The sequence below is a fragment of the Rhynchophorus ferrugineus genome, unplaced genomic scaffold (assembly GCF_030347505.1).
Source record: "Rhynchophorus ferrugineus isolate W39M unplaced genomic scaffold, kcgeb_rfMv2 rfM1, whole genome shotgun sequence".
Lineage (NCBI taxonomy): Eukaryota > Metazoa > Arthropoda > Insecta > Coleoptera > Curculionidae > Rhynchophorus > Rhynchophorus ferrugineus.
In genome coordinates, this window is record NW_027472580.1 from 93,472,523 (window position 1) to 93,500,178 (window position 27,656).

At 31.9% G+C, this 27,656-nt stretch overlaps 1 protein-coding gene across 1 annotated transcript in view; it reads right to left on the reverse strand.

Annotated features, from left to right (window-relative positions):
* NimA (Nimrod A) overlaps nucleotides 1-13,604 on the reverse strand; it is a 46,004-nt gene extending 32,400 nt beyond the window's left edge. The window contains exons 1-2 of the mRNA XM_076397974.1: nucleotides 13,293-13,604; nucleotides 6,269-6,366 (exon numbers count right to left, since the gene is read on the reverse strand). Of these exons, the coding sequence (XP_076254089.1) occupies nucleotides 6,269-6,366; nucleotides 13,293-13,301 (107 nt within the window). The 5' untranslated portion in view covers nucleotides 13,302-13,604. The remainder of the gene's footprint in view (nucleotides 1-6,268; nucleotides 6,367-13,292) is intronic.
* Between the last annotated feature and the right edge of the window lie 14,052 nt (nucleotides 13,605-27,656).

Genomic DNA, 27,656 nt, shown 5'->3' on the forward strand with positions numbered 1-27,656 from the left:
AAAATGAGACTGATTTTATAGAGGTAAGATAATATCTCGTGCTCCAGACTCCAACAAAATTGTTTTATTATACTCTCAGTAGGCCTTTGAGCTCTCTCTTTTATTTTATTCAGCGATTTTGTCGTATCGATAATATAACATTTTTGTTAAATTTATTTTAAAAAGTAAATTTAAAACCCTTCAATTGTACATTCCATAATGATCTTTCGGATAAAATATTAAAAGTAATAAGAAGGTGCGCTATATACTTTTGAGTAAAACAGGTGAACAGAATTTTAACAGGGGAAGACTCAATATATATATATATATATATATATATATATATATATATATATATATATATATATATATATATATATATATATATATGGCTCTTTTATTGAAAGGACTATAAACTGGAATATTGCAGTCATGTTTGCTTTAATAGCTCGAAATTTAATGAAAACAAGTAAAGATGTGACGAAGTTTGAAATATTTCCATTAAACGAACATTTTATAGAAATAATGCTCATCGATTCGATCTCGCGACCTCTATACGGAAACTCGTCGGACTCGGCGTAGTTTGTTTAAATGCAAACTGAACGAAATGACGAAACGATTTGATACATTTAACGGCGATTAAGCGGCACGTTTGTGCCGTCCGGACGACGGATAAAACCGATCGACGGTCGGGGGGTGGATTTTTGCGGGGATTCCGAGATGTGTTAAGCAATGCCGAACGTCGGGAAATCTCTTGCGACACGCGGGATCGGACGGGCGGGATAATTTCGCGTCACTTTATGATTCCACGCTCGAAAAATCAGCTAATTTTATTTGAGGATTGTTAAAAAGCGCTCGTTAGTTTTATAACTTCGTTAGTAACGCTTTTTGCTTTGGATTACGAAAAGTTGTACTATGTAGTACGTTCGAAAGGATTTTATCGTAATTTAATTGTAGTGTAGTATTCGAAATATGCGCATAAATATCGCGCGTCAATCGACGCGTGGGTTTTATTACAGATCGAACAATTTTTTTAAAATTTAGTTCGGGTCAGGAATTAATTCTCTTAACTTGGGATTAAATGAGAAAATTGGTAAAATTTAGGTTTTAGTTAAATTCCGAAGACTGACTGTCAAAAAAAAAAATTAAAAAAAGTATTGGACCGACTTCAAAAAAATCAATAAGGAACTCATTAAAAATTAAAAAATAATCAAATTTAGATTTCTAACACAAAAAAACATTTTTTTAATATATATTTTAAAGCCAACTTTTACCAACTATGGGCTTATCTCGACTGGACCTAAAGTTTAACGTGGGCTTCGAACCACGGTCCTCAGCATTAAGCCTACTGACTGGCGAGTGACCAACTTTAGAAATCATCCCAGAAGACATCCGGTCTTACCCAGCCTGCAATTCAAATTTGGTTCAAATTTATGTTGAAATAATTTTTTCTTGATATTAATAACTCTACTGGACGGTGTTTATCTAGAAGCTTAAATATTGTCACAATGTCCTTTAGGGTCATCATTATATTAAAATTACAAACCAACAGAGGGTACTGATAGCAATTAGATCCTAATTATATATTAAGAATATAATTAATTCGAAATATGTGCATAAATATTCATATATTAACCGGCTCGTGCTTAATGTTACATATTTATTGCCATTTTTCAACAATTTTATTCTAATATTCTTGTGTTTTGGCGACTGAGGTCGTCTAGTAAACTTGATGACCTTTTGACGATCGAGTGATTCAAATTTGACATTGTTTCTCTTGATGGGTACAAATACTGACTTCGGAAATATGTTTATATGTCGAAACGTTTATGAATAAATCCAAAATCTTCTTGAATTTTGAACAAACAAAAGCGTTCCCTTGATCTCAATTTGATCACGATTAAAAATAAACGTTCGGTTTCGTTTTTTCGAAATGTATTTTATTAGTGTATTCGTTATAAGGACATTGATCTTATTTTTTTTAAACATAAATGTAACCATTTATTTTTGATAGTTGACGTTGAATCTAATTAGACGCTGTTTGTACAGTATTAGTACATTTAAAAACCTGATGTTTATGAACGGACATTCTTCGTTTACTGTTTAGTAATCTGGACTGGATCAGTTCTATTTTACTTATAAGCCTATAAATTAATTTTAAAGTATTTACAATAGATGGTGTTACTGTGTGTTAGGTAACCTACTGTAATCGGATACATACAATAATGTTATTCTTGAGCATGAGAATGATGACCACATGTTACACCAGTGAAGGTTGATGTATAAGCACTGCAGTGCTGCAGAACTCCAAAAAAAAACTAAAGAAGCTCCCAAAAAATAATTATGTAATCTCACTAAAATAATAAAATGTTTTTTATTGGTTTCCAAAAAGTAAATCCTACTTAGCATTGGAGAATTATTGTTGTAATAACTGATAAAAAACTGCAATGGAAGTTCGAGTCATGGAAGTCTGGTCAGGGTTTTAATTTAATTAATGTGAAGAAATTGTTTAAATATTCTTACAAAGCAAAGTTGGGATTTAAACAAAAAGGACCATTACCAGACATAAAGTGGGGCAAAAGTCCCGATACCATTTTGATTGCATTATAAGTTTGCTCAAGGAAAATATAAGTAAGTTTGGTTTTCATAAAAAGTTTAATTGGTCTTGGTTTAATTCGCTATGCAACTTTCGGATCTTTTTAAGGCATTTAAGGTATTCATGACATCCTGCAACATCTGAGGCTGAGTTTTCACCATAAGAAAAAGTCTGGTGTTGTTAAATCCGGAGATCTGGCTGGCCATGCTAAATCGCCACTTCGCGAAAGTACTCTTCGTGGAAAAACGTCATTCAATAATTGAATTGTTGAACGATCTGTGTATGCTGTGGCCCCATCTTGCTGAAACCACATGTCCTCTGCTCCTTGCTCTTCCATTTCAGTCACAAGAAAATTTCAAATCATGCCTTGGTACCGTTCAGCAGTAACAGTAACTGCAATACCTTGGCCATTTTCAATAAAATAAGGACTAATGATGTTTCCAGCATGAATACCACACCATACAGTTGTTTTTGTCAATGCAATGATGTTCTTTTTATTTTCCTGGTTACTGAGAAGAAAATGGGCTTCATCACTCATTATCAATTTAGACGAAAAATCTTCAATTTCGCCAGACAGCTTTAGGATTGCATTACTGTACTCAACTCGTTGATCAGGATCTCTCGGTAGCAATTTTTAGATTAATTGGATTTTGTACGGGAATATTTTGAAATCATTTTTCAAATTTCACTTTAAACCCTGGAGACCCTGCAATACTATCGCGCACCAGAGCCACATTTTCAGCGTTAGGAGACCTCCTTAGTCTTCCAGAACGATGCCCGTCTGCTGTCGTACTGTACTGTCGAAAATTGGCACGTAAACGATAAATTGTGGTTTTGTGAGGTGCTGGAAGATTAGGATATTTTTGACGCAATTTCCGCTGAGTGGCAATAATGGAACGATTATTTTCAATAAATACTGTCACTATTTCTATTTGTTCTTGTGGCGTATATTTATCCATAATAAAATTTGGACGTCTACACGACACCATGGTTAAAACGAAAGTGAGCGTCACAGAACCAAGATGGCAGGCAATTAAGATGGTAGCGAGACTTTTGCCCCACCCGTTATTATTCTTAAGAAATCTGGCGCAAGCAGAGGGAAACGTTACACTCGTAAATTTAATGAAACACATTTATTTGAAAAATTAATAGATTTGTAGATGTAACTAAAAATACGTTGTACTTTCTTCATTGCTTACGTTTTAGTGGCGATAAAAATTTGACGGAAATAGGAATCAACGATCTAGAGCACTTAAATTTGAAAATAAAAAGTCATGAAAACTCTAAAATCCATCTTCACAATAGTATGGAATTAGTATTACTAGGGTCAACTAATATTTTGTCTCAATTAAATTCTGTGTATTGGATAAATATACTGAAAATGTGTAATAGAACCTACTCTTTGTTTGTCGAGACACCGAATGTTGTTGCAAAATCCCAAATTTTAGTTATTTTTAGATAACTTACGGTACTTTGTAATTCAAATAAAACTATTTTATTTTGTTTTTTTGTAGATATGGTAAATGCATTAAACAGAATTCAATTAAAAACTAAACTAAAACTCAGAGTAGATGCGGCAACATTACAATATTTCGACGTAAATATCCATGACGTATTTCTAAAAAAACTTTGAAGAGACTATATTTCGTCCAATTCTGGATATAGTTCAAATATTAATCCATCAATTCGTTGGCAAGTAAACGATCTAAAACTGAAGAAGCGGTCAAAAGCGACATTTACATATCTAACACAAGTGACCAGACATAAATAGTTGATAAACTGACGTCGAATTTGCATAAAGACAGTTACACCACCCAGTAACCCGAGAGTCTTGATGACGTAACCGCGTTATAAAAAGGACGTTAGTATGAGCGAGATTGCATTTATTGCACGTTTCGTTTTTAACCGGCTACATACCGATATAAATAACAATTTGTTTACTAATAAATACCGACATATATAGCATATAAAACAATAGATAGTTTTATGCATATCTCGCGGTGGTTTCGACACCACCTTGCGTTTGTGACGTTCTGCCGAAAGAACCGGGTGCGATTAGACCACAACATATTGAGAATTTAAAAGGGTATCTTAAATGGACGCATGAGACACAGTGTTTTAGTTTCTTAATTTGGCGATAGGTGGCTCGAGGTATAAATTTGGTAGCAAAGCTGAAATTTAACACTTTCTGCTTTCTGAAAGTTATTCTAACAAATAAGAAGGCGTAGGGTACGTATGTTTATATCAGGTGGAAAAAATCAAAACTTTACTGGATTTTTTGGACTTTTTTGGTAATTCTGTACTTCCTATAAAAACAATTTGATTTATGTACAAAGAATTTTGGTTTAATTTTTTTTTTGATAAAGCTTTTGTTGAAAGCGTCTCTCTCATTGCTGACAAAGCAAACTTAAGAAACTTATGAAGTTACGTGTTAAATATTCTTATTTTGTTAACTGTGTTTTTATGGTTCTTTTTTAGTTAAAATGATTTCTTTAAATCTTTAGACATCTCAAGTTTTGCATCCCTGGATGTAGTACCATTTTAAATAGAATACCCAGCTTTCATAGGGATCCTGCTCTATGTCAGAATGTCAGAAATAATGAAAAACTGATGGGGATCTCTTGTGAGGCCTTAAATTAGAGCAAGAAGGTTTGTAATGTATTTTGTACATAGGATAACTACAAAACGAAATGTGGAAGAGCATTGCTTAACAGGTATATGGTTTCCAGTTGTTATTTACATTGTAAGTCTTCTGTTATGTTAATTATATGTAACTGATTTGTAAAATATAACAAGCCTCAGCAAGAACAGTGAAGTTATTAAGGCGGCAGTATTATAGATGTAATTTGACAAAGCCAGATACTTTCTGCTTTGTTGGTAAATGATATCTTAACTGTTCTATTGAATTCCCAGGTTATGCACAAAACTTAACAAGCAGTCTGTCCAATATCTTAAATCACCAAATGCCTATATTCTTCAAAACGATCAACTGTATTGAGCATTCTGAACGAGACATAATTAGAAAGATAATAGTAGGTGTTGTTTGTTTTAGTGGATTAGAAATGTGAACAGAATAGCAAAAGGCAAAAATGGAACATTTTTTATTGTAATATCTAAGTATAACAGAGCTTATATGGATGATGTACAATTATATATTTACAATAAATATTTGGCAAAGAAAATAAATTCTAAATCAATAGTCTTCAAGATATATATTGTACTGTACTCTATATTTGGCAGAGTTATATTTAAGATAATATAAAATGTTCCATATTCTATAGTTTATTAAATTTTGTATATTTAAAAGCATAAGTTTTATGTTAAATCTGTTATATTATATTTTAATGTATTGTTAGTACAATATATTGTCATTAAAAATAGAAAATTCTATGAATTTTCCTTTGATATAATTGTAATGTAAATTATACATATCTTTAAATAAAATGTATTTCTAAGCTTATATTGCATTTTTATTAATAAAATATTTTAAATTTCCCGCTACTCATATTGTTAGTCGCGCCCCCTGGTGACAAATGAACGCTAAACTTGTTCACAGGTAATATACGGACGGGAGATACATTTCTAATTCCTCTGTGTTTTGTTTATCAGACGTCTAACGAGCTTTTTATTGGGAGTTTTAACCCACCCGTATACCATACATCTAATTATATTTTATTAATTGTAATTGCTTACGTTATTTCAATTTGGCAGATGTGGTCTCCAAGCAGTTCGCCGTTTGCGAACGGAGTGGGTGGGGACCAATAGTCCATGAACAGCAGTAATATAATGATCTGAAACAAAAGAGCATTGTTACTGTTCGTAATTGATAGATACGAGTGGAAAGGGATGCAAAAAGGAAAGGAAAAGAACACTCGTAATATATATTAGTGATATATTGTGTTGGTATTAAAATATAAAGGGTACAGAGCACGAACATAGAAGACAGTTTAGAGCAATAAGAAAATTATATACATCTATGCCTCCCTTTACGGCCTAGATATGATCCACGAAACTTGACCGCAAAGCAACATGGTTTATCATTCAAAATGCAATTTATCTTTTTATTTCATTTAAATCAAAAATACATACATAACAAGTCCATACATTTGTACATAAAATAATAATAGATTCCAAAAATCAACAATAATCTATATACAAAAATGAAACAAATTCATGTTACATAAAAAAATGAATTGAACACGGGCGGGGTGCCAGCAGCGCCAACTAGAACCCGATAACGAATAGCTGGCGGCAACCCCGAGACGTTTATGGAGAGAATGGAGGGTGGGCACGTGGTTTTTATAATAAAACTACTGGATTCTATTATGGTTTATTCGAGAAGCCAGCTCAGAAGATCATTCAATTACCCTTTAATTAGGACTTTTCCTTCTTCCTCAGGCCATACTCGTACCAAGACTGCCCTGATTTGGAGGCCGCTCAACAATCAAAGGAGAAAATATATTAAATATTCAAAAAGAAAATATTCAAAGGAGGCCGCATCCCAATTGCTTACGGCCAATAAACGGCGTTTGCTCATATATGTATATATATATATATATATATATATATATATATATATATATAAACAGGTTGTAAACCGACAAACATTGTTTTAGCCCTTTGATTATTTTGATAAATTTTAAGTTTTTTTAACAGGTTGCTGTCGCGCTAAATATTAGTGTGAGTACTGTGAATAACATCGCTTACAAAATGAAGAATAATACGCTAGATTCACCCAAGAAAACCCATCTACGTACAAAGTGGGTGACAAATCTTGACCATCTTGATATTGGCTCTATTTGAGACCAAATATACGAACTGTATAAGAGCATTAAGTACACAAACTATTTTATCGATATAAACATAATTTAATAAAATTATTTTAGAGAAAATTGAGTGTCTGGAAAGTATACATGAAAGAATTAGGGACATGCAGCTTTTTGAGGGATGTGAGACATCCTTTCATACACTCTTACAGGGCATATGCTTTAAATGGTGTAAAGATAACCCTCGGAGAGGTTTAACGGAAACTCTAGACATTACTTTAAAAATAATTCAATTTTTAAAGGCATAAAATAAGACCAAGGACGATATGGTTCATTGTGGCACTCTTGGCAAAACAGTAACAAAAACAATGTAAAGATAATAAAAATAGATGGAAAAAGGTAAAAGTCACAATAACATTCGATTGGGTTTTATTGCTCATAATATTTATTACTAATTAATTGCAGATATATTGCTGGTTGAGAAGGATATTCCATCAAAAACTGTTTGGATCTGTGGAAGGAAGCATTGTCAACTATAAAATCTTCGGTTTGGGTGAACTTGATAAGACAAACAGAGGAAGTAATTGATAAATGGTGGAATCATGAACATGTTTTAGACATATTAGAAATTAACAGTTTAGTGATTTAATTGGGCAATGAGTCGGAAAGTGAAAGTGACTGAAGGAAACTTTCAGGATATGTGATAATACTATGCAACGCTGGAAATTCCTGGGACAGAGGGATGAGAGTGAAAACGACTAAAGGTATGCACATAATTAATTGAATATAACTGTAGAAAATGGTATTATAGGGCATGAAAGATTTGTGTGCACAGATATGATTGTAATTGTTCAAAATTAAATATGACTATGGGAACGTATGAGGAGAGAATGAATACTAACTGTTTTGTAGATATGGTAAATGCATTAGACAGAATGCAGTGATTAAGATAGTAGCAGAAGAAATAAAATATACAGTGATACCAAGATGACTTGACAAGTAAACATACGATGGATACGAGGAAACAAGACATAAACGTTAAAAGGTAAATATGCTCTCGAATGAAAGTTGTTAATTAGGTGGATTAAGCCTCCAGGGGGATACCACTTCATAAAAAACGTGCCTAGAAACTCTATCTCATGGATGGTGTGGAGATTTCCGTGTAAACAAAACAAATCTAACCTACAAACTATTATATCTGTGTTTGTTTATCTTAGTTATTTATTTACTTAGTATGTATTAGTATGTATTAGATGTATTATCATGTTAAAATAAATTATATTTAATAACATTTTTGTTCAATTATCTTATTTAGATTAGAACTTTCTTTCATGTCAAAGCCCAACTCCAGTAAAACTCAAAGTTGATGCGGCAACAGTGTAATTTTTCGACGTCACAAATATCCATGACGCATTTTTAAAAACACTTTGAACATACTATACATGTGGTTCCTAGACACTACCTTGCTGAACTTCAGCTGAGACAGGTTTGAGTTTTGAGAATGAGAACTTAAACTTAGAATTTTAATTTTTTTGATTGCTTCTTTTGCCAGTTGATATTATGTGTATGATATATATAGTAGTTTGATAATGCCGGAAAAACAGGACTGCTACAAAGAGTTCAAAGCCTGATCACCTGTCCGTCTCTGTGATAATTGAAAACATTCAAAAAGTTAAGATAAGTTAATGTTCTTGAATATTAAAGAAATCGGATCTAGGGTTTTGTTTACACTGATGCAGGATGTTATACTCGCTATTGTTAAAAATTCTTTCGTTGGGCCAAAGTGTTATTGAATGCTATCCATATGATATGGATTTTAATTTGATATTTATTATATTTAAAAGAAACTAACAGTAATAAATTTTCTTTTTAATTGTCGAGGTGTGTTGCACTTCTTATGCCCTCTCTCATATTCAATTATAGGCAAGGTGTATTATTTCAGTATACATAAATGTAGATAATTTTCATATTACATATATATCGCCTTGAAGACGACTTTTTTTTTGGAACTTTGAAGCTTCACATAGATCATTAAATATATTTTATTTAAATTCTATTGTCTATCATTAATTAAAAAGGGAAGTACCGCTAAGTCAGGACATGAACTAGTGGTAGTCGGAAAGAGCAATATCTGTTGAATATGACTGATAGGGCTTTCAATTTCAACATTTTCATGTAGATTTAGTTTGTTAATCTTGTTCTTCATACTCGTCCACAGATTGAAAATTCAAAGTATATCTCTCATTTTGAATAGAATCAGAATTAGCTCCTGCTTAATATTACTGCAGCGTACAGCTTGAATGCAGAAATAATACACATTCAGAAAATTAAACACAAGAATTTTGATTGAATACACTGTTTAAATTGAATAAAGTATATCATGTTGGTATTAGTAATGCAAATAGATGTCACACGATTATTACTCAATAAACGTTTCTAACAATAATTTGAATGGTATTCTAGATATTACAATAAATCATAAAGACACAGTATGTCAATTTTGCAACATTAAATAACAATAGTACAACGTCAAACTTGGCACTTTGTAAAATTGTACATGGAGAATTATAGAAATAATTAAACAAGATTAAATTTTATGTTCCAGTGACTAACGTTTTCAAGTTAGTTAATCAGTACGCGAAATATAACGCGTGTTGTAATAAAATATCTTTTTTTTGTCTAAATTAAGATGTTTATACGCTATATTGTTTGATATTTGACTTATATTTTTAAGTTTATTACCTGTACAACATAAATTACTGTAATAAATTAATTGTTACGGTTTTACCAAGAATATAAAATGGTTTTAAATACAATATTTACTGCACTATAACATTATGTCATATAGAAATGTTTTTAGTTTTATTGGTTTATAATCATTAATTATTAATTATAAATATTTGTCCTGATTTAACAATACTTTTGTGTACACTGAAAAGCAAAATGTGTGTGTTTTTGTGTACACAAAAAAGTGCAATATAACTCGACAATTAAAAATAATACTACCAAGCATTCATTTTAGATTGATGTTGTTATTTTGGTATTTTAATTTTTATTTATATATTATATTTTTTATATATTAAATGTCGCATTAAATATCCATATCATATGCATAGCATTCAATAACACTTTGGCCCAACGAAAGAATTTTTAACAATAGCGGGTATAACATCTGAACAGAACTCTAGATCTGATTTCTCTAATATTCAAGAACATTAACTTTTCTTAACTTTTTCAGTAGTCACAGAGATGGACAGATGGTTATGATTTAATCTATTTGTAGCAGTCCTGTTTTTCCGGCATTATCCAGCTACTATATCAAGCAATATGCTCAACTTTGCTAAACTAAATTCAGCATGCTTAAATTACAGTCAAAATACACATAATAACAATTGGCAAAAGAAGCAACCAAAAAAATTAAAATTCCAAGTATACTTTGACCTCGAAATAAGTCTTATATTAAATATTCAATTATAAAGCTTTAATATGAAAGACGTAATACTTTTAAATACTTTTTATATTTTAATAAGGGATGTGATATTCTCAAAACTCAAACCTGTCTCAGCTGAAGCCCGCAAGGTAGTGTCTAGGAAGAACATCTATATCTGCTTTACACTGCCAACATCTCAACAACAAAAACGGCACTTGGAATATTTACCAATGACACAGTCAGAATAAATATATGTCATGACAAAAATGAACAATATCCGCAAATAGACCAGAGACTGGAAAACAATACCTAATAGTTCGAAATGTGTCTATGTCAATTTTGCATTGCGGCAAAAAGACAGAAACTTGGGTATTTTTGAGAAAAACGTGTTTAAGATTTTGTTTTTACACAATATCTATAATATAGACAATATTAAAAAATACGAGTCTTTCGAATTTCTAGACTAGAACATCCCCTTAAATTAAATTTTGCTGTTAGGTTTTTCATTTTATTTTGTGTCATTCTGCTCAAATATTATTGCCTTCCTGATAATTAAATAAAAATGTTGAAAATCATTCAGTCTGAATAGAAATTTATGGTAAAGTCATCGGTAAAAACAGGTGAATGTGAAAAAAGTAAAGTGTGAAAAGGAAACAAAAGCAAGAAGAAGTTGATGGAAGCTTAAGCCGAACGAAAGTAATGCGTTGATTGATTAATTTGCAACGATTTTCTGATCTCCATGCTGGCACTTGATATCACAGACATGTTATCAAGCAGAAGAATATCAATTGTTTGGATGGATATAACTAAACCGAAAAATATGATCTGATGAATATGAAATCCGATGGAGAGGAATGGTCTATACTAGATTTTTTGCCACTTTATAGCATAAATAGGTCTTGGTAAATAGGTTACTGATCGAAAATTGTCAGTTTTAACTTTTCTCTTTTATGACTATACTAGTTAAATGAATAGGTGAACTATTGAAGAATTGTCCCAAATAATGTAGCCTTGATTGATATTTTTAGAAATTCCCTACAATTGATTAACAGTTTTGGTTGAAAACATGGCGCATTAAAGCCAATGAAACAAAATCCACGTATATAACGTTTACCCTGCGTAGAAGAATATGTCCACCAGTGAATATCAAACATCGTCAACTTTTCCAAGCAGAGCATATTAAATATCTTGGTATGCACTTAGATCGACGCCTAACCTGGAAGAAGCACATACTCTCTAAATGGAAACAACTTGGACATAAATTATATCAAATGTATTGGCTCATCAAATCCACTATCATTAGATAACAAGGTATTGCTGTATGAGTCTATACTCAAGCCTATTTGGTCATATGGAACTATGGGGTACCACTAGCAAATCTAATATATCCATCATTCAACGGTTCTAAAATAAAGTGTTGCGTGCCATTGTTGATGCTCCGTACTATATTTCAAATAAAGTGACAGAACGCGATATTCCTCTAGAAACTATAACGAGTATAATTCATTGTGTTTGTGCGAAGTACTTCGAAAGAGTGTCAGTGGATCCCAGTGTACTCGCTAATCAGCTAAATATGCGACGTGAGAGTGAAGTGCGTAGACTAAAACGTTTAACACCACCTGATTTGATTACTGGACATATGTAGAATTTAGAATAAGACTAATTAATTAAGATAATATTTTATACAGAATATTGCTTATTGAAGTGATTTTCTACATGCCATGAATATATATATATATATATATATATATATATATATATATATATATATATATATATATATATATATATATATAGACATAAGAAATACTTATTGCCAATAGGGTAGATTGTGGAATCACAAAGAGTAAAAAATAAAAAATTAACAGTTTTGTATTACCAGAATTATTTCCTTGATGTGTTCTTTTTATTGAAAGTCAAAAAATTCTATTAATCTATATTTTATTTCATTTTTTATATTGATTTATTTGATGTACTTTTAGTTATGATTATATTTTATCGTTTTTATCTTATACTTATTTGGTTATGTTCTTGTACACTAAGTATAATTTAAATGATATATCACAGCCCTAATTATATAAATTTATAAAATTTTTCCTATGATTCACTATTATTTATTTAAGTTTCTAAAAAGCTCGAAGGGACTATAATATAAAAAAGAAAGAGTCAACGGAGATATTTTTTAGTCGAGTTACCAAATAATAACTGTCGTTATAGAAACAGAAATACTAAAAAGCAGTTTTTTAAATTGACATTCTTTAGCTATATATTCTACGAGGGAAAACGATTCGTTACTCTAACCACTTCGTTCTTCCTTTTGTCGTTATCTTCCATTTTCCCATGCGTTTCATATAAGACAGTGGAAATATATGTTCTAAAAATTGGAACTATTGGAAATATTTTAATGGAATAGCCTTGATTTTTTAGAAAATCGTTAAAATTGATTTACATTTTTAGTAGTCTTTTTCTCTGTTGAAAACCAAGAAACTGGAGTAGAAGGAAACATAAACAACGTACTTACTTGAATCATGTTGATATCAACATAAAATGCATACAATTTCAATATATATCGATGAAAAATAGTAGCAGTCCTTACACAATACTTTGCACTGTTTCCACGATAAGTTTCAAGGCGAATTTCGAAATATAAACTGATAACTAATCGAGACGATAAATCTGATCAAAAACCGGGAACGGAAACCATCTCAGGATAGCGCGGAACATCAAAAAGTGGTCGCCGATAGTTTAGCGAATGGGGCATTGTCATCAGTGTCGCCCGTCCCGTATGGAAGCCCGCTGCGGCTTCGCTCATCATGTGGTTTTTCGATTAATAGAGTAATTGCAGCCAGTGGCCGACGGAGATGCTGGACTCGTCCGTCAATTGAGGCTGGCAACGATGAGAACGAGATATTTTCTTGCGAGGGGGCCGCAGATGCGAATAATAACGACGACGACGTATCTGGGATAGCGATCGGGGCCTATTCACGGTCAACTCTTTGCGGATTTGATGCAGGAAAATGGATCGGTTAAAATTAGTTTGTTGTTTTGGGTACGAAATATCGTAAACGATAATATTTTAACACTTGTAAAACCGAGTTTTATTTGTTTTTATTTTATCGATTTTTTTTCCTATATTACAGACAGGCACGTAGTATTCAAGCAAATCTCCTATAATCTGCTACAGAAATAAAGGAAAGTACGATTTGTCATTTGCTTCAAAATAGACATCAATTATGGCGATGACCTCTTTATTTGACGAAAATTTCTTCCCAGCGAGCATTTTTTTGAGATCTGAGAACAGGAAATAGTCGCTGGGGGCGATCTGGCAGATCTGGAGAATACGGTGGATGAGAAAGTAATTTAAAGTCCAATTCATGGATTTTTGTTATCGTTTTCACTGATTTGTGACACGGTGTATTGTCTTAGTGAAGCAGCACTTTCTTTTTCTTCAAATGCGGCCGTTTTCCGGCGATTTCGTTCTACAAACGGTCAAATAACACTATGTAATAGTCGCTGTTTATGGTCATTCCTTTTTCAAGGTAGTCAAACAAAATTATTCCATGCGCATCCCAAAATACAGACGCCATAATTTTGCCAGTCGACTGTTGCGTTTTCCCACGCTTTGGAGCGGGTTCATCGTGTGCAGTCCACTCGGATGACTATCGATTGAACTTCAGAGTGAAATGATGGAGTCATGTTTCATCCATTGTCATATATCGACGCAAAAACTCGGGTTTATTACGCTTGATTATTTTTAAACACTGCTCCGAATCATCAACTCGTCGTTGTTTTTGGTCAAAAGTGAACTCGCGCCGCACCCACTTTGCACAGAGCTTTTTCATTCCCAAATATTCGTGAATGATATGATGTACACGTCCAGTTGATATTTTTAGAGGGTCTGCTATTTCATTAAATTTCAATTTAGGGTCATTAAATATAATTTTGTGGATTTTTTAAATGTTTTCTTCGGTAACAACCTCTTTTGGGCATCGACTACGTTCGGTGCTCATTTCACCATGTCTAAACTTAGCATACCAATCCTTGATGGTTGATTTTCCTAGGGCAGTGTCCGGAAACTCGGTATCAAGCTAAGTTTTTGCTTCAACTGTATTTTTCCCTTCAAAAAGCAATATTTTATCAACACGCGAAATTCCTTTTTATGCATTTTTTTCACAATAACAAAAGTTGGTTCACTCAAAATGCTATAATTCACAAACTAATGATTCGAAAGCTGTCAAATTTATATACACACCTTTTGAGGGTTAGGGATAACTAAAAACATATGGATTTAATTTTGCTAGAGCCATCTATGTGCCAGGCCTGGAACTTTTCAATTGATCTGTTACATAACCATTTCTAGATTAGATAGAGTATTTTAAAAATCGTTAATTAAAATCTTTTTCAACAGCGTTGACTCGCCCTTTGATCCTAAAGACGTGCAAAACTTCATTGTAAATTTATGTATGGCTTTCTATATGTATTTATATTGTAGCACTTAAATAATAATTTTCTTAATAAATTTCAATTAAACCTCGTCCTGGTCAGCTAAATGTCGATGAAATTATTAAAAATATCGGGATATTTTGACATATTTCATCTCATATTGCTACGGAACTGAACATTAACTGACAGTTTTTCACCATTTATATGAATAAGACTGAAAATAAAAAAATGCTTATAAGATACATAGACTATTCTTCGACTTCTACATGAATTAACAGTGAAAAATATAATGGACTGAGTTTTCATCTGTGAATTGCTACTGCTACGGTCACGAAGAGTAAATCACGTACGACGATAATGCGTGAACAAGATCGTGTTAAAAGTACCACTATCAATTGCAAACCTCGTATTAATACCAAGGAAGATGTTTCTAAGTGTTTGGTAAGATTCGAAAATAATTCATCATTCACGAGCTACTCGAACTTTACGAACTCATTTATTCTACTGTCTGCTGCCAACAACTAAGGTGATTGAAACAGGTAGGTGGGAAAAACATGCAAAAAGCGAAATAACTTTTTACCCAACAGTTTTAGTTATTTATTTTGTAATATTTAGAGTTTCTTTTTTACCGGCTAGGCTTTACCTGGACAGAACCTACAGCTTAACGAGAGTTGCGAACCTTAGTCTTCTACACTTTAGAGATCATTTCAGAAAACGTCCGGCCATACCCAGCCTGCCTACTGGCGTGACTGAAACGATTTTTTTAGTAAAGTTTTACACTTTTCCCTAATGGATAATCAAAAACTTGAATCTGCAACAAAGGCGGCTCATTATTATATTATTTACTAGCGACCCGCCCCGGCTTCGCACGGGTGCAATGCTGATACTAAATTAAATACACTACAGAAAAAATATGAACGTTGTATATAAAAACATAGCGGCCCGCTCCGACTTTGCACGGGCATAAAATATATATGCCTATGTCACTCAATGAAAACATGATTAAAATCGATAATTCATTACTGCCCTTGGCCTGCACGCATTAAATTTGGAGTAAAACAATTCCTCTTCTCCTATACTTACTATGAAGATTTTCTGCTATCTTTGGAATATCTAAATTCATACAATTTTTATTACATTACACATTTTTAAACGCAAATTTTAAATTTGTAATATCTCCGAAAATATTTGTTTAATTTACATGCTGTAAGGAACCATATTGATCTATATTAATTGCACACTGTATTTAAGGTACTTAATTCGATAAGGATTAATGCCGTATTGCTTAAAATAGCTTCGTAAATAAGCCATTTTCTCACGTAAAAAGTAAACAATAAAAATGGTTAATGTGGGTTATCCCTAAAAGATCAACATATACCATCGCGGACTTTTTTGTAGACCTTTTTATGGTGTACAATACTGTAGTACATTAATTTGATCTAACTCGTAGGGTTAGGCAGCGTTTTTGCTAATTGCTAAATAAGCCTAAAAAAATAGGTTAATTTACGACATCACGTTAGAAACCTCTAAAATTAGCAATGTTGCCTTAGTATATTATGCATGTATTATACATATAAACCTTCCTCTTGAATCACTCTATCTATTGAAAAAAACCGCATCAAAATCCGTTGCGTAGTTTTAAAGATTTAAGCGCACATAGGGATATAGGGACAGAAAAGGCGACTTTGTTTTATACTATGTAGTGATTACATTACATTACTACTGAAAAATGTAAACTATACGAGAATATTTCTTATAAATTATTAATAATACAAAAAAAAACATTTTCTGACATCCCCCTTGTCCCTCCAATATTGTAATTATTTTAGAGGTTATTGCGTTGTTTTTTTTTTCTCTCCATGAACCGGCGGTACCTTTCCCGTTCACTTCGAACTGAAGCGAATATGATTTTTTTGCGGTACCACCATGATAATTATAGGGAACAAGAAAAAAAGGGTCGTTATTGAGCCCGGTACGTTCGTTTTTGCGTGGTTGCGCCACGTTTTGTTTATGATTAATGTTTGATCGTTGTTTTTCGAGCCATTCGAATTCCAGAAATTGTTCGGCCCACGTGCCTCAGTGTACAAATAATAGCAGTACCTTTATATGCGAAAAAGGCGATTAAAATCGATAAAAACTGAATGTAGCGGCCGAATGGAGTATAGCGATAGATGTCTCTTGGGTACCGTTGTTAAAAAAAATGCTTTGAAGAATTCTTGTGATTGCAAATATCGCTAAATGACACTGGTGTTGCAGCAACTACAAAAAATCGACAAAATCGCTTAATAAATCTGTGTTGCCCATCTGACTTGTTGCATCAATGTTGTCGGAGATAAACGCAAGTCGGCGAGCCGTTTAATTCGGCACCACCGACTCCTCGATGGTAATTATACAGTCGAAACGATGTTAATTGATAAAACAGCTATCTGGGATTTTTGATGCACACATGACAGAAGGAAAGTCGTAACCGAAAATAATTATTTTAGATGATAGGCAGTATTTACTTTTTTTCTTTTTAAATAAACTTATGTAATGTTTATATAGGGTGACCCATTTGTAATCTATAAATACCTTAAATGATCGTGGCTTTTTTTTAAGAAAGTAGTTTAAGTATCGTAAGTGTTTGAGAAACTTTACATAAAGAATCTCAAAATAATCACAGAAGGAATATATAATACAATATCACAGAAGATAAATTAGATACAGTAAAACAGGCGCACAATGTGATTTTCTGCTTCTGCACAGTCTTCTTGCTTCGGCAGGGATTTTCCCTTCTCTTCTGAGGTATTTCTATAGTCCAGCCAATACACATCATAAAAAAATTTCCAAAAAATACTAATTTAAATAAAATAAATAATGTATTATAAAATATATAGAATAAGTAATTAATTTAGTTTAACATTATGCTACATCTAATGCATATATTAATTAAAGTTACACTTAATTAAACACCCCTAGTAGTTTTTAGGTTAGGGTTGTTTTATTATATTTACATTGAACTCTTTTTCATACCACCTATATAGTTCTAGACGCGTTTTTTATGTAGTGGTATTCCCTGGAGACCTAATTTACCTAATTAACAATTGAATATCGAAGTACTGTTAGGTACTTGTTTCCTTCGTTTCTGTATTTCTTTGTCAAGTCATTTTGATATCACTGTATTTCTCCTTAGTTTGTTCTGTTGCTACCTGTGTACATCTTTTTTGATAAAAGTAGATTTGATCACTGCATTCTGCCTGAAGTATTTGCCATATATTGAAAACCTAATGTTCATGTATATTCTGAACTATTAATTATATCTATGCACATAAATCTTTCATACTCTACAATTTTCTCTAGTTATCCTATATAAATTATATACTCGTTTTTATTCTATTTCTGCTCTTATCACTCTGTTTTAGTAAATCTCGGCCTTGAATCATAAGCCTACAACAAAAAAATTCCATTCAGACCCTGCCACTTTGACTATCATGGTCATTGGTCGTCTTTTGCGCTATTTGTTAATTTTTTTTAGTGTCTTTCTGATGAAGATAATATTGTAAACACCGCTTCTTTCTGCAGTTTACCTTTTTAGGCTTTTTTCTAAAAAAAGTAAGTTACAAACATTTAATATATATTTTCAGAGTGACCAAACTAACTCTCTTTAACTCTAGGAATGAAGCTATGCCTGTTTCCACCAAGAAAAACAAAATATTTACAATGAATTATTAAAAATATTACGATTAACAAAACCTATTAAAAGGCTTTTCTAACTTTTGCATTTTTCTATCAACTTTTGTTGTCTTTGCATTCTTTATTAGCATTTTGCCAAGAGTGATACAATGTTCCATTTATTTTGAAATATTCTTGTTTTGTTCAGATAATATTCATGTCTCAATATTTCCTGTGAAACTGTACTAATGGTATAGTATACTATTATTGCACTATATAGTATGTATACACATATAGTATACAGTATATATTATTTTGCAATCATTTAGGATACATGTATTTATTATTACTATTTGTTTTTATTTTTTCTTTGTTTTCAGATATCATGAAAGTGTTACATGTATAATTAACCCTTGTACTTGATATCGCTTTTTCTTTATTGTAATATTCTGAATTAATTCGTAATGATTTAAAATAGATAATATAATTTACTACATGTTTATTCAACTCTACTTCCACTTTATGTTAAAACTTTGATATTAGGTTAACCGTGAAAAAGAGTACTAACAACTTTTAAAATTTACCTATTTTAAGACTTCAGTTTTATACTTCTAAAAATGAACCTTTATATATATATATATATATATATATATATATATATATATATATATATATAATGCATATGCTTATTTTTTTTAGTGGAGAGCTTTTTCAATGGCTCTAAATATCCTGCCACCGAAAATCGATTAGAAATTGTTTAAAAATAATATTAATTAATTACTAAATAATGTACATTATTTAGATGATATAATATTAAGAAAATATTGAATACATGATTTAAATTGGCAATGGAGGATTGACATCGATTGATATTATATTGATATTGATATTGATTGATGTTGATATATGGTACAATAAGTAATGTCTCCGTTTTAATGGTTTATATGCTTCCAAAGTTTATGTTAATCTTTCGACCTGCTATATAAAGGGAAACGTCCTTTTCTGCTTAAAATGAGAAGAATCGGAATATATAGTCTATTCAATGTTTTTTTAGTAATGCGTCGTGGATATTTGCGACGTCGAAACATTACAATGTTGCCGCATCAACTCTGAGTTTTACTTCAGTTTGGCTTTAACATACAACAAAATTCTAATCTAAATAAACAACATAACATAATTAAACAAAAATGTTATCAAATATAATGTATCTCAACATTATAGTATACACAATATATATATATATATATATATATATATATATATATATATATATATATATATATATATATGTATATATATATATATATATATACATATGTATATATATATATATATATATATATATATTATGAAAGGACCTGAAACTACAATTAAGAACACAGGTATAATAGTTTGTAGGTTTTCGATAAAATTTTTGTGTACTTACTGCTCTTATACATTTCGTATATGTTGTCTCATTAGAGCTAATATCAAGATGATCAAGATTCGTCACCCACTTTGTATGTAGCCGGGTTTTCTTGGGTGAATCTAACGTATTATTTTTCATTTTGTAAGCGATGTTAGTCACAGTACCCACAGAAATATTTGGCATGGCAGCAACCCGCTAAAACACATTTTCAATAAAATTGTAGGGACTTATGTTATTTAATATCATCAATAATTACCTCACTAACGGAATTTACTGGAAAAAGGGAGCCGCCGTTATATCGTTCCTTTTCAAAATAACCTATTAAAGCCGCAATTAATTTGTGACCCTGAATATTTATTGTTTTTGGCATTTTCAAACAAGCCACTTAAAATATATTAAAATAAAGGGCTAAAATAATGTTTGCCGGTTTATAATCTGTAATAATTATAACTAATATTTTAAATAATTTTGTGTATGGACAACCGACCGTCGTCCGTTTGTCAGACGTTTGCAAAATTCTTGAAAGTAATGGTGATAAGAAGTCTTTAACTCTTACCTATACATTATTGTGGCTGTATAATTTTAAATTGTATTTTTTATATGTAGTCTAATGTTAAAATAAATTATATTTGGTAACATTTTTGTTTAATTATTTTATTTAGATTAGAATTTTTTTGTATGTCAAAGCCAAACTGAAGTAAAACTCAGAGTTGATGCGGCAACATTGTAATGTTCCGACGTCGCAAATATCCACGACGCATTACTAAAAAAAGTTTTAATAGCCTATAGTAGTTCATTGCCGTAATTTTTATCGCATTCTGATGCTATAAGTTAAACATATATTTCATATATCGCTTCAAACATTGAATTCCGTTCCACCATTCCACGTTTATAATTAATTTATGATATATTTTGAAACTATTTCACAGCGTTTTAACGAAAACAGAAATTGATACTTTCAACAACAATTACAATGGTTAAACATATTTTAAGTGAAAATTCTAATTGTATCCATTGGTAACGATGACATTTAACATTATCTCTGATATAACCATAATATAATTACTATTTTGTTTAAAAATAATACAATTTTTATCATTTATATTGAAACTGTATTATGGCGTAACAATAAAAAGATTCATTGAAATAGTAATTTAAAATAATATGAATACCGTGCTGTATCATTAACATAAATTAAGCCTTACTCAATTATTTATTATCTTATTGGCGTAATACCTTCTACTTCATTAATTGGCGATTATATTTTATTGGAATTTTATTGAGCTATATCCTTTCGAACGTCATTTTGGAAGATTTATTTAAGAATAATGTTAGGTTCTGGAATTTATTCCTGGTGTTTTACAAAGTTTATTATTATTAGTTTATTAGTTTTTATATTATATATTTTTATTATTTATTATTATATAGTTTATTAAAGTTATTTTGTAAATACGTCATCATAATGTTTAATTACCGAAATTTGTATATTCGTTTTGTAATGAGACAATATTTTCCTTTTCATTTTATTCTAGTTAAAAAGAGACACAATGCTATCTGATTAGTACGAACGTATAACCGAACTAACCTGCCAAAGTCGTCCGGTTGTCAGACTTAACCAAAATTCTTCAAAACTATAGTGATGAGAGCCCGCAAACGTTATTTTAATGCTCTGGTTGTTTTGATAAATTTCAGATCGCTGTTTATTATGACTCTGATTGAAAATTCTGAAGCCAGACAGAACAGTTTGTGCCTCTGATCAGTTACTTTGAACAGGAACGAAATAATGGAGGCCTCCTCTTGCCAGTAAAATTCGTTAGAAAGGTAAGCATTTTTATAGTTAAATATTAATTTTCTGCGATTTTTATCGACAATATTTTTTTGCGTGTTGCACTGAATATTAGTATGAACGCCGAATTATCTCAAAAAAATGAAAATATAATCAAGGTCAGCTTGATGTTAGTTCTATTAGAGATTGAATATATGAAATGTGGGCAGTAAAAGTATCGGAGAGTTCCAATATAACTTCCAGATATTGCTTTTAAAACAAAACAAGTTTTAAAAGCATATAATAAAATGAAGGAAGACTTATTATTTTAATTTATGTATTTAGATGAGACATGGATATTTCAGAATGGGACGAATATACGCAATGGTCACTCATACCAAGAGGTTAATAAAAATAGTGTAATGACAATAAAAGTTGATGGAAAATGGTAAACGTTGGAATAAAAAATGACTAGGTTTTATTAGTCAACATTTATTAATAATCCATTGCAGATATATTGTACCATGCTGGAAACAGGAATGGTTAATAACACTTAAAGTTGGGATGAACTCGATCAAACACATTGAAGAAGAAATTGACAGATGTTGCCAATTGTTAATTAGGTGGATTAGGCCTCCAGGGGATACAACTACAAACGCGCCTAACTCATAGTGGTGTGGAAAAGTCCTTAGATAATATATGCATTAGATCTACTGTAATGTTAAAATAAATTATATTTGATAACAGTATCTTTCTTTAGTTATTTTATTTAGATTAGGTTTTTGTTATGCATTAAAGCCAAATTGAACTAAGATTCGGAGTTGATACGGCAACATTGCGACGTTTTGACGAATTGATACAATGTATCCTTGTAAAGTCATTTTGATATTACTGTATTTCTCTCTAATTTATATTTCTCGCTCCTCATACATTTTGACCAAAAGTTCATGTATATTCTGAATTTCACGCTTTATAATACAATTTCCTACGGTTAAAGTATATTAGTTGTGTACTGACCTTTAGTTGTTTCCTCTTTATTCACTATGTTTTGGTAATTGTAGGTATTTAATCATAAACCGACATTCATAAAGTTTTATTCAGTCACTGTCAGTTTGAGAATCACTACTCAAGTAAGCTGTAATAACTAAGCTGTCTATTTCCAAAAACTTATTATTATCAAAAACTTGCTCACGATCTTCTTCAATGTGTCTGATCGAGCACACCCAAACAAAAGGCTCCTAAAATCAGAGAGTTCTGGTTTGAATATACTTCTCGACTTGAATGTCTATTGTAATAATTCTTTACAATACTATATATCATCTCAATTGGATTAAATATTCAGTGATATGGAGGAAGTGTCTTTTCTTAGGCTTATTTTAAAAAAAATACATTACATAAAATTTATTATCGAGTAACAATTTGAAATAGTGCATTTTTAACATGGTTTCTTCAAAACTGATTTTATGTACTTTAAACCATTCCTTAATTGCAGCCTTTGTTAATACACTTGTTGGGATCTTCTTCACCAGTGTACTATGATATAATGAATAGTCCATAACAATAACTGATGGTTCCTCCAAGTTCGTTAAAATCTGATTTTCGAACCACTGTAAAAACAAGTTATTTCTCCATGGTAGTCACGCGTGGACTTAATTGCTAGATATAGTTTAACACGACTCTCAAGTCGGCATCATCAGGAACCAGTAGGTTGAGTAATAACGAACTAAAGTTTATTGTTCTGCAATCAAATCGATACGAATTAATATTTTTTATTATTATAATAATGTTATAATTGCGAAAATTGATCGGACAATGTTCTTTGTTCAAACACGAACGGCACCATTCGATTGGATAAATCGAGGGCACAAGTCTCAAATAACATCTGGCCAAACTCATATCTGCCTGCATCAACGGCGAACTCATAAAGGCACACACAGAAACAGGCAAATTGATATTAAGCGTGCGCATATTTCGGCGCGATTGAAATAAGCGGCCACCGAAAAGATTGAATTGTTCAATTGGCCGGTACGGGACCGTGAAAAGGCTCTGGACCATAAACTAGCGCTTACCATTCAAACCGATTTTTTTCCTTCGGCGTTCGAGATTCGAGGGGGTCGGAGATAAGGAAGAAAAAAAAAAACAAACGGTCGTAGACTTGGTTATTGTCTCGGGCCGTGCGTTTTGCAATCGAAATGGTAAAAGAAAGAGCTGCGGTTTCGAATATGACAAGGTTGATTTGAATAATTTATGTAGATGGAGGTTGGTTTTTTGGTACGGTTCGTCGATTTTCGGAAAAAGAACGTCTGGTTTATCGATATTGCACCTTTCCCTCTGCTGACTCAGTGTGGTTGTTAATGATACGTTACTCACGGTACTACTATATCCTATTTTTGGTATTCGAAAACACAAAAATTGCAACGGGCAAGTGACAATATAAATAATAGGACACAAGCCAGGAAAATAAAAATTAAAGAAAATAAATCTGCGTATGTGCAGTTCACCTACAATCAGACCGTGCAAGCACAAATTACATTAAATAATAGTTCATATAGCATTACATATAGCAACAATGCTAAATATCTCGGAATGAGTCTATAAATAAATGATATGGTATAAAACTTCGCTGGAAAAGAACTGGAATTGAAATATAGGAAAATGTATTGGCTAATTGGAAGAAAATCACAATTAACAGTACATAATAAATTGCTATTATATAAGCAAATACTGAAACCTATTTGGATATACGGAGTTCAATTATCGGGATGTTCTGCAAAGAGTAACAAAACAAAATACACATTTTTCAGAACAAAGTTCTAAGAAGTATTGTGGGTGCACCCAAATACTATAGGACTGACTACCTACACCGAGACATTCAGATATCCACAGTCAGTCAAGAAATCAAGAAAATTGCAAGGGGGCATGAGGAAAGACTCCATTCTCATACGAATATTGAAATATTGCAACTATTGGATACCACCAGAACAGGACACAGACTCAAAAGAATCAAGCCATCTGATCTTGTGTGAAGTTATGTAGTCAGGTGCATATAATAAAAAATACAGCAGTAACATGTATAAACATTATTTCAGCAGAGACTGAGATAGGGCCGATGGGTCCACCTAGTTATATATAGATTTAATAATTAAATAATAATAAAAAATTCACGGACAGAAGTGAAGAATGAATATAAACAAACTAAACCACTATGTAGATTAGACATTTTAGACATCTCACTCATCAGTCTAACCTAAACGCAATGTGTTTTTCTTAACAAATTAGACTGAATCAGTAACGCGGTACGTGGTCAACCAATACCATATACGTTCTAAATAACACTGTTTTTACTCAAATTTCCGTGGAGTACGCCGCATGAAATGGTTTTCCAAGTTTTGGTGGCTTCAAATTCGAACAGTCTTCAACTGGGAAGATAATAGACTATGCTGATTTAGAGCAACTTCTGTTCATCTTTGATGGTTTTACACCGTGAATTGCGATTAGTATGCCAAGAATTTACGGATTAGTAGTGTTTTCAGAGCATGGATGTTTCATAATTGCACTGATTTAAAGTTAGTAAGTAGCCTTTTAGCATTTTCAAACCATCTTTCGTTGCCTTATATCCAACGATTATTCGAACTTATTCAATTAATTGTAAATAAAGAAGAAAGAAGACAATCTTATCAATAACAGAAACTAGTTTGATCTTGGGTTGCCAATGTTTTGCCAATAAATATCGAATATTATTTAAAATGAACTATTATTGATATATAATAAAAAGTTCATTGGCAATTTGGTTACTAAAAATAAGAAATATGCTATACTGAAAATATTAAGATCGAAAATAGTTGTTGAAACTGTGTATAAACCACAGATAGCCACTTAATGCAAGTAAATAAAAAGTAAAGCACCCCCAACACCATAGGCTTAGGAAGTTGCGTAGAAACATTACTGTTCAGAAGGTATTACGTTCTAGCATGTATATTGATCAGCGATATCCATCGGCGGGAGTGAATAGTATCAATTTAATCAACTGTTAAAAAGCTTAATTTAACTCTGAAATCTATAGTTTTGATTACTTTCTATATAAAATAACAGTCTTTCATTTAGTATCATTCTTTGAGCTGTCGAAGCCCGTCAATTACTTTTCTGCTGCTCTGCCATATATAAATTGTCATTGTGTATTTATGTCAATACTTGTTCAGATCGATGCAGCATGGCTTGGGTGGCAAAGGCTTTCGAAATGCTGAAGAAGTGCGAAAATGAACCGATGATTTAATATATATTATGCAAAGTTTTCTCAGTAAATGCTTTCAAAGTGAAAAAATGATCATAATATGTGCAGATTCCTAATAGATGAATACTTTCTTTAAAGAAGATGTTTTAACTGGAATATAATCTTAATATTTACATTAACAAACAGTAAAACCTCAATAACTATTATCTTTTCGTAGCTTAATAAATCTTTCACAAAAAATATGGTTTGTATGTGAAGTACTTACTAAGAACATCTGTTATAATTGTAACTTTGCTCGGCCAAGGCGACGGGACAGTCCTCCTATCGTTGCGATAGTCGCAGGTTTGAATTTTGCTGGTAGGCAAAGATAAATTTGCATACATTTTTATGTTTGTGATTGATTTTAAATGTATTTTTTTCAGAACAAAAGACAAGACAAAAGTGCAAAATCCAACAAGGAAACCCATTCTAGCGTGGCCAGTAACCAAAGTGAGTAGGGCCTGGTTTGAAGCCCATATTAAACTGTAGGTCTAGCACAGATATATCAGGTCAATTAAGTCCTCGGTCCGACGCATAGATGGCGCAACTGGTATAAATCCATATGTTTTTAGTTAGCCCTAACCCACAAAAGATGCGTGTTTCAATTTGACAGCTGTCGGATTATTAGTTCGTGAATTATAGCATTTTGTGTGAAGCAACTTTTGTTATTGTGAAAAAAATGGATAAAAAGGAATTTCGTGTGTTGATAAAATATTGCTTTTTAAAGGGAAAAAATACAATTCAAGCAAAAACTTGGCTTGATGCTGAGTTTCCGGACACTGCCCCAGGAAAATCAACCATCGAGGATCGGTATGCTAAGTTTAGACGTGGTTAAACGTCACAAAATGATTTCGAATGACCGTAAATTGAAATTGAATGAAATAGGAGACATTCTAAAGATATAAACTGAATGTGTACATCATATCATTTATGAATATTTGGGTATGAGAAAGCACTGTGCAAAGTGGGTGCGGCGCGAGCTCACTTTTGACCAAAAATAACGACGAGTTGATAATTCGGAACAGTGTTTGAAGATGATCTAGCGTAAATCTGAGTTTTTGCGTCGTAATCCGAGTGGACTGCACACAATGAACCAAAGCGTGGGAAAACGCAACAGTTGGCTGGCAAGATTATGGCGTCTGTATTTTGGGATGCGCATAGAACAATTTTCATTGACTACCTTGAAAAAGGAAGGACGATCAACAGCTACTATCATATAGCGTTATTGGGCTGTCTGAAGAATGAAATAGCCGAAAAACGGCCGCATTTGAAGAAAATGCTGCTTCACCAAGACAATGCACCGTGTCACAAGTCAGTAAAAACGATGGCAAAAATCCATAAGTTGGGC